Raw genomic sequence first — 13,457 nt, forward strand, 5'->3', positions numbered from 1 at the left:
GCTCAGGGCTACTTGAGACCCACAGGTCTAAGTAAGTCTTTCTAATATTCCTTCTAGACTATTTGCTTTTCAAATCTTCATAGGTTAGGCAGGGTGAAGCCCTGAGCCTCAGAGGTGGGACACTGAGCTGCCAAGTGGAAGGGAAGGCTCTGCTGTTGAACACCCAGGAGGATTTCAGGAAAGGGCTCTGGGTTTACATCCTGGCTCTGCCACTTACTAGCTACGTGCCCTTGGGGAAATTATACTTCTGTGAGCTTCAGTTTCCAATTTGTAAGATATTATTAGTGTATTCTTACTATGTGAGTGTTGCACAGTAATTAGGTCAGGAATTCATTTGGCACAGATGATACAGTGTTTTTGTTTAAAAGTTAGAATAATCAGAGATTTTTTATTTAATAAAGATTTAAGTGTACCATTCTATAATACATCATCTGTATATTGCATTGTGTGTTCACCACCCCAAGTCAACACTCCTTCCATTACCATTTACCCCCACCCCTTACCCTCTTCCAGTACCATTTACCCCCCCTTTACCTCCCTCTGCCCCCTTTTCCTTCTGGTAACCACCATATTTTTGTGTGTATTTTTCTTTTTTGCTTGATCCCTTCACCATTTTTAAGGGAATCAGTTGGAGGGTAGCATAGCTACAGAACACTTCAGAACTCACCTTTCTGGACTAATCCATGAAGTGACTCCAAGGGACTTCTTGATGAGGACACTCATTAGCCAGGAAGGTGTCAAAACTCTGCTTTTGGAGGAAGGGCAACTTATACCCATTTTCCTCAAGTAAGGGTCTTAACCACTGAGGCTCATGTACACTTAGACTCACTTATTTCCCCCTTGGAAAAAAGTGGTGAACTGACAGGAGGGACTTCTGTCCTAACTAACGTAGTTGTGAGCCATACAAGAGACTGTACAATTGTGCTACCTTCTTCCCATGGAGACCTCTCAGCAGAAGAGGGCGGAGCTGTCTGCCTAGGTGCACACCTACCTGGAACTGAGACAAGGCTAAAGTAACTGCAGAAGGACCTTCGTGGGCCCATCCCCCTTTAACTTCAAGTCATGGCAGACGTTCGTCTGCCAATCTCAGGGAAGAGCCTGTTTTATTAAGCGTGGCAACCCGAAGCATACCACATTTTAAGGAGAAATCAACACATATTTGCTGGCAAAGTGGGGGGCCAAGGAGGGATGAGAGTAAGTCTCTAAAAAAGAAAGGCACAGCACCCAGGTTCTTATTGTTGACTTTAATGCCACGTGAGGGTACTGAGGCTCCATGTACCAAAGCACTCACAGATAAGTAATGAAAGAACACAGGAAGTGCTTTACTGTGCACACAAACCCAACACCATACAGAAGGAAGACAATGAGCCCAGGTGACCTCCCACACTCCAGACTCATCACTGCACCCAGGCTTTGTTCCCACCTCCTCTAACCCCCTGCCACCCCACCCTTCCCCCAGTTAACATATGTATACATATATGTTTATTCCAGAAAGTGCTTCTCCCACCCCAGTTCCCAATACTCCAGCTTCTGATGGATTAAAGCCTCCTTCTTAAGGATCATGAGGCAGGCACCACCTTCATGAAAGAGCTCCAGCAAAATGGTCCCCGAGAAAGCTTAATCACTTATATCACTCAAATACAGACAGGAGGTGTGCAGAAGGATGATGTTTGAAATTCTAACCTGGATCAAACTGCTCGGTGTGCGTAGTTTTTGTTCTGTTGTTATTGTGTAGCTGTAGCCTCTTTCAGGTTCCAGCTTACACCACGGTCACACACTGAGGCTCACCCCACTTTGTGGTTTGCAAAAGTCCATTTCCTACTCCTCCAATGAGCAACCCAGAACAGCAAGATTGTACCACCTGATTGGCCTGAGGCTCAGACAGTTCCCAGAATATCTTAAGCTCCGGGAAGAAAGAATAGAAGCTTTCAGAGCACAACTGACTGCTTTCCAAACGCTAAGCACAGGACAGCCTGGTGAACTAGCCAGAGGTAGAAACAGGATGGTGACGATCCCTCTATTTCTTCTATTCAGAGCACTGCCCAAAGAATTCCTCCACTGGGATGATGTAATGTGGTTCACTGTGGTTTTGTTTCCATCTTTTTTGTTACCATTAAGTTTTTTAATGAATTTCGTTATGGCCCCCATTATACCATACAGTCCTGTCTCCTAAAACTTCCACCTTCCCAACCAGTGAGCATGGCACCTGGTGCCCAAAGTCAAAAGGGAAGCTCCAGAGGCAGCACTTTGACACATCACTAACCAGGGCCTGTCCCATGGCAGGATGAATCTAGTCCATTGTCAGGGTGAGAGGCATTTACTGACATTATGCACAAGGATTCTATAAAAATATACTTTCCTTCGATCAGAGAGAAGCATTCAACCCTTCTGACACTCTGGGCCTGGCCATTTAGAGTTAAAAAGGGATCCAACTGGGAGAAGTCACTTTCTCAGAGACAACCTTTACTTGGAGGCCATCACCACAAACCACCAATTTAAAAGCGCTGTTCAGGCTGGCCTTGGCCTCTTATCAGAGAATGGCCAAACTGGGCCATTGAATTCGTTCACTCCATTTAAAAAGAGCTCTAAGCTAGATGCCAGTGTCCTGGCTCTTTCTGGTCTACTGGCCTAGAACCCGGTTTCCCCACAATGGCACAGAGCACACGGCCTTGAGGACATCACAGAGGGAAAGAGAAATGGGTGTCTCTAATGAGAGGCACAGGGACAGCGTCCCTGCAGCCCCAAGCAAGTCTTCCAGGGCCCGTTTTTTTAGCAAACCTGCATTTGAGCATACCAGCTGCTTCGGGTCTTACATGTACAGACTCTAAATGACCAAGCACTGTGATGCGCTGTGCCGGGGGTGGGAAAGAGAAGGGGTCAAGCCCGGGTTACTGAAAGCGATGGGCTTAATTATCTGCTCTCTACTCACATTGACTTCCTCCTAAATAGCTTGCCTCGGTGTCTGTCAAAAAATCAACGTGGTTGAACCACAACGTGTATTAGGCAGTAACACCAATCAGAGCAACTTAAACCAAAGGCAAGTGGCATGTTGTTGAGCTAAACTCCAAGCAGGGACATCAGCTCCAGAAACGTGACGATCCATCGTGGATGAGAACAATAGAAAGAATACATATCTCAGAACCAACGAGACTGACCACTTTCCTCTTAGATCTCCATCTGTATCTCTGCTCCACTCATAGAAGAATAGGATATAAGAGTGTAAAGCCATGCCCTGGATCTCTGTTCCCACACAAGGGCCAGGAGGTCATTGCCTCAGGAAGGAATTTAGCCAAGGGTCCAGGGCTTGGACTTCTCTTCCTCAGAAGGAGGCAGATGTTTTCGGCTCCCTCTTGCCCTCCATCACCAATCTGCTCTTTAAGACTTGAGATCAGTGAGGCTGTCCTCACCAGCTTTTCACATATAACAAAACCTCCCTACAAGAACACCCCAAAACAGTCAAGTACAATCACGAGTACAGAGAGAAGCCCTTATTGCAGCACAGAAATGCTACACTCCAAATACTGGTGCTGCAAAGTCTTCCTTTAGGAGATGCATGTCCATACCCTGACTAGCTGCCCCAGGCTGCACAGAGAGCGAGAAGGAAACGCAGTGGGAGCAGAACCTCGTGGCTCTTTTTTTCTCTCTGAAATGTGGGGAGTAAAACATAATGGAGGTTTGCTGCTGTCTTCCTACAGGCCCTGGGATAGCAGTGCCTCTCACCCAGCCCTTCCGTTTCTTCTCTAGAACAGATACTCTCCTAGAAGGAGAATGTCAGTGGGACAAAGCAAGGTTTAAAAAAGAGAGGGTTCCACCTGAAACTAATACAAAATAATATTGAATGTAAACTGTAATTGGAAAAAAGAAAAATAGTCAAAGGGATGTAAAGTACAGCATAGGGCATACAGTCAATAATGTTGTAATCACTGATGTCAGATGGGTACTTTGTAAGGTAGGTAAATGTCTAACCACTATGCTGTACACCTGAAATTAATATAATAAAATATGTCAACTGTAATTAAAACATAAAAAATATTTTTTTAAAAGAGGGGGCTCCCATCAAAGGGTTCACCACAACCTGGATCCTGACAGATGAAATGGCAGCCCAAGAGGTATTCTGAGCCTCCAGAAAGGATGTGACATCTCAAAGATAACAGATGTAGACCCCTTGCCTGCTTGCCTTAGAGAATCTTCAAAAGGCGCCTCTCAAATTTATAATCCAGCCCTGTGAGAAGATAACCCTGCAAGCAAGGAAGGTTGGTGGAAGATAGAACCCAAGGCCCAAAGCAGGGCTGTAAACATTGTGCTTTTCTAAGGCCAACCCGGTGCATAGTTTTGGTAACTATGGTTACATCTCCAAAAAGTGGTGAAGAATACATTTTGGGAGGAAAGAGTCTTTTCACATCTTCAAACAAAGTAGGGGACTCTTCTTGGGGAAGGAGGGAGAGAAGGTGCTCCTTTTTCAGCCAGAGACTGTGGAGTGGCTGTCTGGATAAAATCCCCCAGCATGTTCTATGGTCACACCTATACACTGAGCACAAGGAAGGAACACCGGCACAGGGCTGAGGAAGTGATTGTGCCTATATTATTTTGGTAATGTGGTTCTAAAAAGGGCAGAAACTCTCTTGCAAAGTCAAGAAAGTAACAAAACCTCTCTGGACTTCCTGGCCAAGCCCAAGCTAGCCAGACCCATTGGCCTCAGGTAAAGACTGCCCTGCCTGGAGGAGAGGCCAGGTAAGTTCAGGTACCAGGATCCTGTGGGCCACAAGCCCTGAGCCTGACCCCAAGGAATAGCAGGGGAGACCAGAGCTGCACCTCCGTCCGCTTGGAGCTGTGCCTCCGGGCTCAGTCCTCACCTCAGCAGGTTCCGGGGAAGTCAGGAGCCCTTCCAGGGATCTGACTCCCAGAGCCACTAAGGGGAATGGACACCCTCCCTGAAGGGGCTCTATTCCCTACCAGGACTACTCACCACCACGTGATCTTGAACTCATAGATGGGGCGCTTGCAGTAGTAGTGGTTGATGAGGTGTTTGTCACACACCCCAATGCACTGGTGGTCCACGACAAGGCCCTGGGCTCTCAGGTCTGTGACCAGGCAGTGCAGCAGGTCATAAACATCAGCCACAGCCTCCCAGGGCCCAAAAGACACATCCACTTCACAGTGGTGCTCAAATAGCTGCCCATCACTCTCGCTCCGTTCAAAGCGCAGAGAGTTGAGAAGTGGACACTCATAGGGGGTGATGGGCATCTCCTCCTTGAAGACACAGACCTTGAGCTTGGCAAAGCGGGCCTTCCGCTGGACTGCGCGTAGCCGGGCAATCTCCACAATCCGCTCCAAATGGTCTATGGGGATGAATACAGCAGCCATCACTGGGACGGGGCTTAACAGGTAGGGAGTGGGGCAAGGCAGTGGGAGGGCACAGAGAGCCCCAGTGATGGCAGGATCCAAGTAGGAAGAGACAGATTCCTGGGGAAGAGAGTCTTTGGGCCTATGCAGGACACAAAGTTAAAGAGGGATCATGGCTCTCCACTGCAAAAGGAAATCAAGGGGATGGGATGAGGACCATCCTTTTGAAATGTGGTTTGATGACAGTCACAGGCAAGGTGGGCCCCCCCCCCCCCCAACCTGTATCTTCCCAGTGGGACCAAGAAAGAGAGTTGGATTCTCTCGTGTCTCAAGTAATACACGTGAACCTTGTTCTGGTGGCGAGCTAGGCACTGCCAGATGCCTTGCAACCCTCCTTCCCCATATACCCTGGCTGTCCCAGGACCTGACCCCTCACCTTTGTAATAGGGCATGAGTCCCAGAAATGCCTGGCGCACTTTCTCCCCCTTCAGTGGCTGCATGTTCTCCAGCTGCTCCAGGAGGGGCCCGATGGCATAGAACTGGGCCTCTTTGTACACAGCCCGCACACGTTCCCGGGGCGGCAGGTCCCCAGAGCGCAGGAAATTCAGCACATCTCTGAGCAGGAAGGAAAGAGGGTTGGTGAGGAGCTGATGAACTGGGCAGTGCCACATAGTGGTTAGGGCACAGAATCTGGAACCAGACCGCCAGCTGTGTAACCTTGGGTATGTGAACTTAACCTTTCTGTGCCTTGATTTTCTCATCCGTAAAATGGGGGAAAATAAGAAAACTACTCCATAATATTATAGGATTAAATGAGTTAGTATATAAAAAGTGCTTAGAAAATACCTGGCTCGGAGTAAGTCCTCAGTATTAATAGTTCTTACTAGTAGTATCGTTATTATAATTACAATTATTATTATTAGGTATATATAGGAATAATGGAAAGGTTACTAGTCTCTTAACATACACAGTTGGGCAAAAGTAGGCTTACAGTTGTGCGTACAAAAAACACAATTTGCCCTGACTGGTTTGGCTCAGTGGATAGAGCATTGGCCTATGGACTGAAGGGTCCCAGGTTCGATTCCGGCCAAGGGCACGTACCTTGGTTGCGGGCACATCCCCAGTTGGGGGTGTGCAGGAGGCAACTGATTGGTGTTTCTCTCTCATCAATGTTTCTGGCTCTCTATCCCTCTCCCTTCCTCTCTGTAAAAAATGAATAAAATATATTTTTTAAAAAAAACCACAATTTATTTTCGTATTGTTATTCTTCTATTATTTTCCATACGAACAACTGTAAACCTACTTTGCCCATACAATCATTTACCCATTCTTTTGTTGATGGACACTGAGTAGTTTCCAATTGGGGCTCTTAGGAGCAAAGCTACAATGAACATTCCTGCATATACGACGTCTGTGAACACATGCACCAATTTCTCTTGGGTAGATGTTGGAAGTAGAATTGTTCAGTCATAGTGCATGTTTAACAAAGTGACTGTAGCATTTTACATTCCCACTAGCAATGTAGAAAAGTTCGTCTTCTACATATCCTTGCCATTAGTATTATTCTGTGGCTATATGGAGAAGGTCAAATGCCTAAACCTAACATCCTGGTTCCAGGATCTCAGAGGGAAGGGGGAAGGGGGAGGCGGAAAAGAGATTAACCAAAGAACTTATATGCAAATATTCATAACCTATGGACACAGACAATAGTGTGGTAGGCCTGGGCGGGGAAGGGTAGAGGGGGGTGGATTGGGGGGGGGAGGTGACATCTGTAATACTTTCAACAATAAAGAGAAATTTTTAAAAATCACATACTGCATTTTCTTAAAATAAAAATTCAGTTATTTTAATTCTCTTTTCAAATTCTTTTTTTATATATATATTTTTATTGATTTCAGAGAGGAAGGGAGAGGGAGAGAGAAATAGAAACATCAATGATGAGAGAGAATCATTGATCAGCTGCCTCTTGCAGGGCCCTTCTACTGGGGATCGAGTCCACAACCCGGGAATGTGCCCTTGACCGGAACCGAACCCAGGACCCTTTAGTCCGCAGGCCAATGTTCTATCCACTGAGCCAAATCAGCTAGGGCTCTTTTCAAATTGTTTAATGCTAAGAGTAATCCGATCCATCAATGGAAGGTGTGGCAAGGGCTTTTCTGTAAGGATATGTGAGTAAACTCCATGATTAAGCTGTCACCCCTCTAGTTAGTCTATGATGCAACACCAGCTAACACTCAAGTATTAACCCGTGTCAGCTACTATTATGTGTTATCCCACTGAATCCTTTCAACAATGTTATTATGGGATAAGTGCCATCTTATGTCCATTTTATAAATGAGGAAAAAAGTGGGGGTTCAAAGACGTTAAGGAACAACCTTGCTCAAGGGGCCACAATGAGCCAGAGGCTCAGATGCAGAAACGACTGACTCCAAGTCCACACCCACAGTGGTCCAGACTGTAATCCAAAGCGCTCTTCATTGATCACAATGGGAAACTGTCCCAAGTGGAGGCCCAAGCAGCCTCCGCGGCAGGTGCTAGGGGTGTGTGAGCTACACCAGCAGAGAAATTTACCCCAGCAAATGCCCTAAATTCCTATTTTACTTTATCTGAGTCTTTTTTTTAAAATTGACTTTACAGAGAGAGAGAGAGAAACATCAATTTGATGTTTCACTTATTTATGCATTAATTGGTTGCTTCTTGTATGTGCCCTGACCGGGGATCAAACCTGCGACCTTGGTGTATTGGGAAGATGCTCTAACCAATAGAGCTACCCAGCCAGGACGCTTCATCTGAGTCTTTCAACAACTTCATCTGCTGCTGATGAATCATAGGCCACTGGAGCCTAGCCGTCTGAGGATAAATGCCACAATATCCTACTTTTCTGCCCAACACCCTTGCCTGCTCTGTCGTTCTCCAGCTAAAGCCAAATCCTATTCCCCTCCCCACAGCCCCTCCTACAACTGGTCCTCCAGGATCTTAAGCAAACCTTGGTAAGCTCTGAAAAACATATCCCTAGGGCAAGGCCCAGCCACGAGTGTTGTGGGAGCTGCCAGCTGGGGCCAGCGCTTTCCTCCCCCAAACAGCCTGCAAACAAAAACCTTTTTATAGCTCTGCCCAGCAATGTGACACTTTGTTTTCTCAGCATTGGAGGCTGCGGACAACCCGGTGGAGAAACCCATATGCTTCAGAGCAAGTTATCTGACCAGAGCCTCCTTTCTGAGGAGGAAAATGACCTTCTCCCCATGTGGGAGATGCTACTTGGAGGCCATCACAGGTGCAGTGACTGAGAGTTTCTGCCTCCCTGGACCACGCTCGTTCTTCAGTCATCTCCAAAGTTAGACTGAAGGGGAAAGAGCTTCAGCCATATACTCTGAATGGACCAGGCCAGGGGTCACACCAAGGCTCTCTATTTAATCCACATGACAGGCCTGAGGGGCCGCTATAACTGTTTCTCATTTCACCAACAAGGAAACTGAAAAAAAGTCTTTAAATGGTTTATGTGTAAGCTTGTCAGAAGTCCTTTTTTGGGAAAGACTATTTTTTGAGAGTCTGTGTTTCCATGTTTTAGTGTTAAAATGACAGTAATAATTGAAGGTTCTTTTGTTTTTTTGAAACTTTTCTGGGCAACATGGAAGGATGGCAACCCTTTCTTGGCCCTTCCCACACCTTTCCTGCTTATTTGTTTTAAACTTCTACGTCCAGCTGGTGTAGCTCAGCAGTTGAGCATTGACCCAGGAGGCAAGAGGTCACCAGTTCGATTCCTGGTCAGGGCACATGCCTGGGTTGTGATCCCCTGTGGGAAGCCTGCCGAAGGCAGCCGATCGATGATGTTTCTCTCTCATCGATGTTTCTATCGCTCTATCCTTCTCCCTTCTTCTCTCTCTAAAAAATCAATAAAAACATTTTTTTTAAATCTATTGAAAGAAGTCAGGGAACTACTGTCACACAACCTGCTTCCTCCCTAAGGGCAACGCTGACCCCCGGAATCTGATCTGAGGGTATTCTCCAAAAAGCTGTTTTGGAGCTCCCCATCTCTAGGTAGGATCACACCTCTTCCTTTCCACAAGATGACAACTCCACAGTCTTAAATGACGTAGGATAGAAGCAGGTGCATCACAACCAGCCAGTGTGTGTTACCTGGGATTTCTCCAGCTGTCCTTGTCTCTTCTGGAAAAGAAACTAAAAATTTTGATCCATTTTAATAGACACATTTATTAAATTCTGTCAGTATGTTCTCTCCTCTTCTAGGTTCTATGGAAGATAACAAAGCCCCATACCCACCCAGTCCCTCGTTTGCTAGGACTGCAAAGATGATCGCAGAGGGAGAAACATACCCAAAGTGCGTGCCATCCCGGTCAATGAAGTACCGGCCCTCCGCATCGGTGGGGATGTAATGCCGCCCACTGAACATGGCTGCCAGCATGGTGTCTTCGTAGCGCCGCAGGGTGGACAGGCGTGTGGTGAAGTGAGCCCCTCCAATGTTAAGGGGAACAACCTCAGGAAACTGAAAAAAAAAAAAACCCCACACAAAACAGCTGCATGTTCAGCCAGGCGAGAAAAATGACAGGCGGGCTGCTCTGTCTGCAGTCCTCTTGGGTCTGATCAAAGCCTCACCATTCACTCAATCACCCCAAACCAAAACCCAGGAGTCTTCCTGAAACACTCATCTCTCCTCCCTTTCCCCACACTCACCAGTTGCCAAGCCCTATCCATCCTCCTGACAACTCCTAAATCAGGTCCCTCCACCCCAATCCTATTATTTCTGCTCTAGAGTTCAAAGCCTTCATTGTCCTCCATTCACTTCCCGAATTTACCATTTTTGTATGCTTGCTCATGCTGTCTTCTCTGTCCAAAATGCTCTTACCGCTATCCCTTTGCCCATCTAGCAACTGCGACTGCCCCACATGGTGGTGTACACTGTCCACTGCAGGTGCCTGGATGAGAGTAATCTGCTGGCCCAGATGTGTGTTCTTTTTCCAATTCACACCCAGGCACCATATAGGTTAGCAGCAGCCATTCATTCTAAGAGCTTCTATTCAAGTTCTACTTGGTGAGCATTTCTGCTCTATTGTCCCTTGCCAGCTCACAAGACAGAGTTAACCAAACACTCCTTCCATTGTTGCCTTCACTGTATGCCGCATTCTTCTCCATTACAGTGCCCAGCACAATACATTGGTGATTGATTTTCTTCTGGCAGCCCACTCTTCTAGACCCCACACTTCCTGAGGCAGGGACAGCATCCTGTTCCCAATCGTGAGGCCACCCACAGCAGGGCTTGTGGATGTCTGTCGAATAATTCCTTCTTCATCTGTAGTGTGAGATGAGTCCCAGTCCAGCTAAGGTTTTGGAGGCAAGGACAGGGTGAAGAACAGGGAATGATGGAATAGCGTTGTCCTGAGAAGCTCTAGGTCAGTGATGGCGAACCTATGACACGAGTGTCAGAGTTGACATGCGAACTCATTTTTTTTGGTTGATTTTTCTTTGTTAAATGGCATTTAAATATATAAAATAAATATCAAAAATATAAGTTTTTTACTATGGTTGCAAATATCAAAAAATTTCTATATGTGACACGGCACCAGAGTTAAGTTAGGGTTTTTCAAAATGCTGACACGCCGAGCTCAAAAGGTTCGCCATCACTGCTCTAGGTTCTCCCTAAAATGCTTGGGATGTTTTCTGTTCTTTTTCTTTTTTGATATCTTTCACTCCTCATGATGTTGAAAGAAACAAGGGTAGTTCTCTCTAATTTTCCAACTCTCTTCTTCCAGATTAACTAACATTTTGTCCCAGTGCATACTTTTCAATATTACGACATCTCTCAGGCTCCAGTGAAAGTCTATGTATATTTATTTAGTAAGTCCTTTTCCCCAGCTTTCAAATTCTTTGTGAGTAAAGCAGGGTAAATATACATTAAATAAAAGTTACCCAGGGCCTTGCACAGTGCCTGTCTCACAGTAAACACCCAAATATGCACTGAACGGGTGAATGAAATAGTATTGACAGTTCCATGTATATATGCACTGTTACTCTTCTGCACCCCAAGGACAGGAAATGCCTTCTGCTTATTCTATAGCTCCTCTAAAGCTGTTCTAGGTGCATAGCAAGGACTCAAATAATCCATGTGCATACCAAAGATATCTCATACCAATCCAAGTGTTTGCTCCATATTAGAGAGGAAAAGACTGAGGCAGAGAGGAGAAAGCAACCAAAAAACAGTTTTAGATCTCACATGGAGCCACGTACTCTGTGGGGGCACTGGCCCTGGAGTCTTGGCCTCCAGTCTCTGGGTCCTGTACTCTTTCCTCCAAACCACATGGTCCCCCCAATGACAATGCACACAAAAACAGTACCACCGTGTCTCTAATGCAGTGGTTCTCAACCTTCCTAATGCCGCGACCCTTTAATACAGTTCCTCATGTTGTGGTGACCCCCAACCATAAAATTATTTTCGTTGCTACTTCATAAATGTAATTTTGCTACTGTAAACAATATGTAATTATATATATGTTCTCCAATGGTCTTAGGCGACCCCCAAAGGGGTCGTGACCCACAGGTTAAGAACCGCTACTCTAATGGCTCCTTTTTCCCAACTGCAAAGAGGACTTCTAGAGTTTTGCTCATTTTCACAAGGGCCCCCTGATGTTAACGCTATGGATTTGTAGCCTCCAAATAACACTGTCTGGTTCCCCAAAGCCTCACCTAGCCCTGCCCAGCCCCTCTGGGGCGCTGTCCATTCTCCAGTTCCCACACATCACCTTCTCCCATATCTGACACTCCCTTAGCTCCTCCTCCTTTCTAGTCTCTCTCTTCAGGGCCCTGCAGTGCCAACCTCTCCGACTCTTTTCCCTCTTCTTACGGGTCATTCCAGGTGTTACTATGATACTGTCATACACCCGAAGGCCAGGGGAAGCCACTGTGCACCACAGCACGGCAGCTGGTGAGGGAAAGCCAGGGAGCTGTCGGATGAGGGTGGACACATCAACCATTGGCCTGCTTTCTACCTGCACACAGTGCCTTACTCCACTGTCAGGGCAGCTGGACGCGGGGTTTGGGTGACCACCAAGGCCTCTTGGATTTTCTAGGAGGCACGATCATCTCGTGGGGCTTCCAGGTCCCCTTTGCACGGACTAAAGCAACCTTCCTGGCAGTGAATACTGGAAGGAGGGGTTCGGGGCCAGGTGACCTCTGTGGCAGGGAAGACACACCTGGTGCATTTTACAGGCGGGGGAGGGGGCAGCCCCTCTGGAGCCGCCCTCAGCCCGACCCGGGATCCCCGAACCTAGTGGGCTGACACCCCAAGGTCAGCTCTGCCCAGCACCTGCGGATCCATCGCCCTGCGCTCCTCCCCCAGCCCCCTCCGTGCAGGTACCTCCTGGGGTAGCAGGGGCAGCGCGTGCCCCGCCTGCGTGGCCGTCGGGGTGGCCGGCTCCAGAAAGTCGTCCTCGGCGTCGGAGCTGGACATGGCACCGTCCGGGCGACGGCTGTCTGGCTCCCGCCCCGTGACTACCACCATCCCTCTGGCTCTGGGTAGTGGGCGCGGCTTCGGGCAGGCGGGCAACGGACCCGGCGGCGCTAGCGGGGAGCAGCGCCTGGCATGACGCGAGGCCGCAGACGAGCGGGGTGGGGCGGAGAGCGTGGCGCGGGGGGCTGGGGCCGCGGCTCCCTCAGCCTGCGGACCGGGCAGCGGGCCACCGCGGGGACCACCAGCTGGGCGCCTGACGCTACCGCCTCCCGCTACTGGCCGGGTCCCGCCGGCCCCGCCCCTGATTGGCAGGAAGCTTGCCCAGTCCTAGGGCAGGGAGAGCGGTCAGCCCGCGCCTGAGTGGCTACTGGGGCCGGCCGGCTTGTCTGTCCTGCTCTGATTGGCCCTCTGACCTGCGGACACGCCTTCTCCCCATCACTGGTCCCCCAAGCAGCGGGAGGCACCGCCTCTGAGTGGGGGCACCACCTCCGAGTGGGCCTAATGGTTGGCCCAGCGGGTGGCTCCGTGGTCGCCGTGCAGAAACCTTATTTTCTTTCATCTGTCCTTTTATTTTTATGTTTTCCCTTTGACTCAAATTGGCCTCACAGCGCCCTGACTCACCTCCCTCTCACTTGCTGGATCATTCAGCGCT

At 48.1% G+C, this 13,457-nt stretch overlaps 1 protein-coding gene across 1 annotated transcript; it reads right to left on the minus strand.

Annotated features, from left to right (window-relative positions):
* Positions 1-559: 559 nt before the first annotated feature.
* Positions 560-12,884, minus strand: KCTD7 (potassium channel tetramerization domain containing 7). The gene is made up of 5 exons (XM_070412857.1): positions 12,713-12,884; positions 9,678-9,847; positions 5,780-5,958; positions 4,967-5,339; positions 560-4,238 (listed from the first exon to the last, which is right to left on the minus strand). The coding sequence occupies exons 1-5, from the start codon at positions 12,854-12,856 to the stop codon at positions 4,190-4,192; spliced, it is 915 nt and encodes a 304-aa protein (XP_070268958.1). The 5' UTR covers positions 12,857-12,884; the 3' UTR covers positions 560-4,189.
* Between the last annotated feature and the right edge of the window lie 573 nt (positions 12,885-13,457).

The sequence above is a fragment of the Myotis yumanensis genome, unplaced genomic scaffold (genome assembly GCF_028538775.1).
Source record: "Myotis yumanensis isolate MYYU_CA2020_CCGP unplaced genomic scaffold, mMyoYum1.0.hap1 SCAF_4, whole genome shotgun sequence".
NCBI classification, from domain to species: Eukaryota; Metazoa; Chordata; class Mammalia; order Chiroptera; family Vespertilionidae; genus Myotis; species Myotis yumanensis.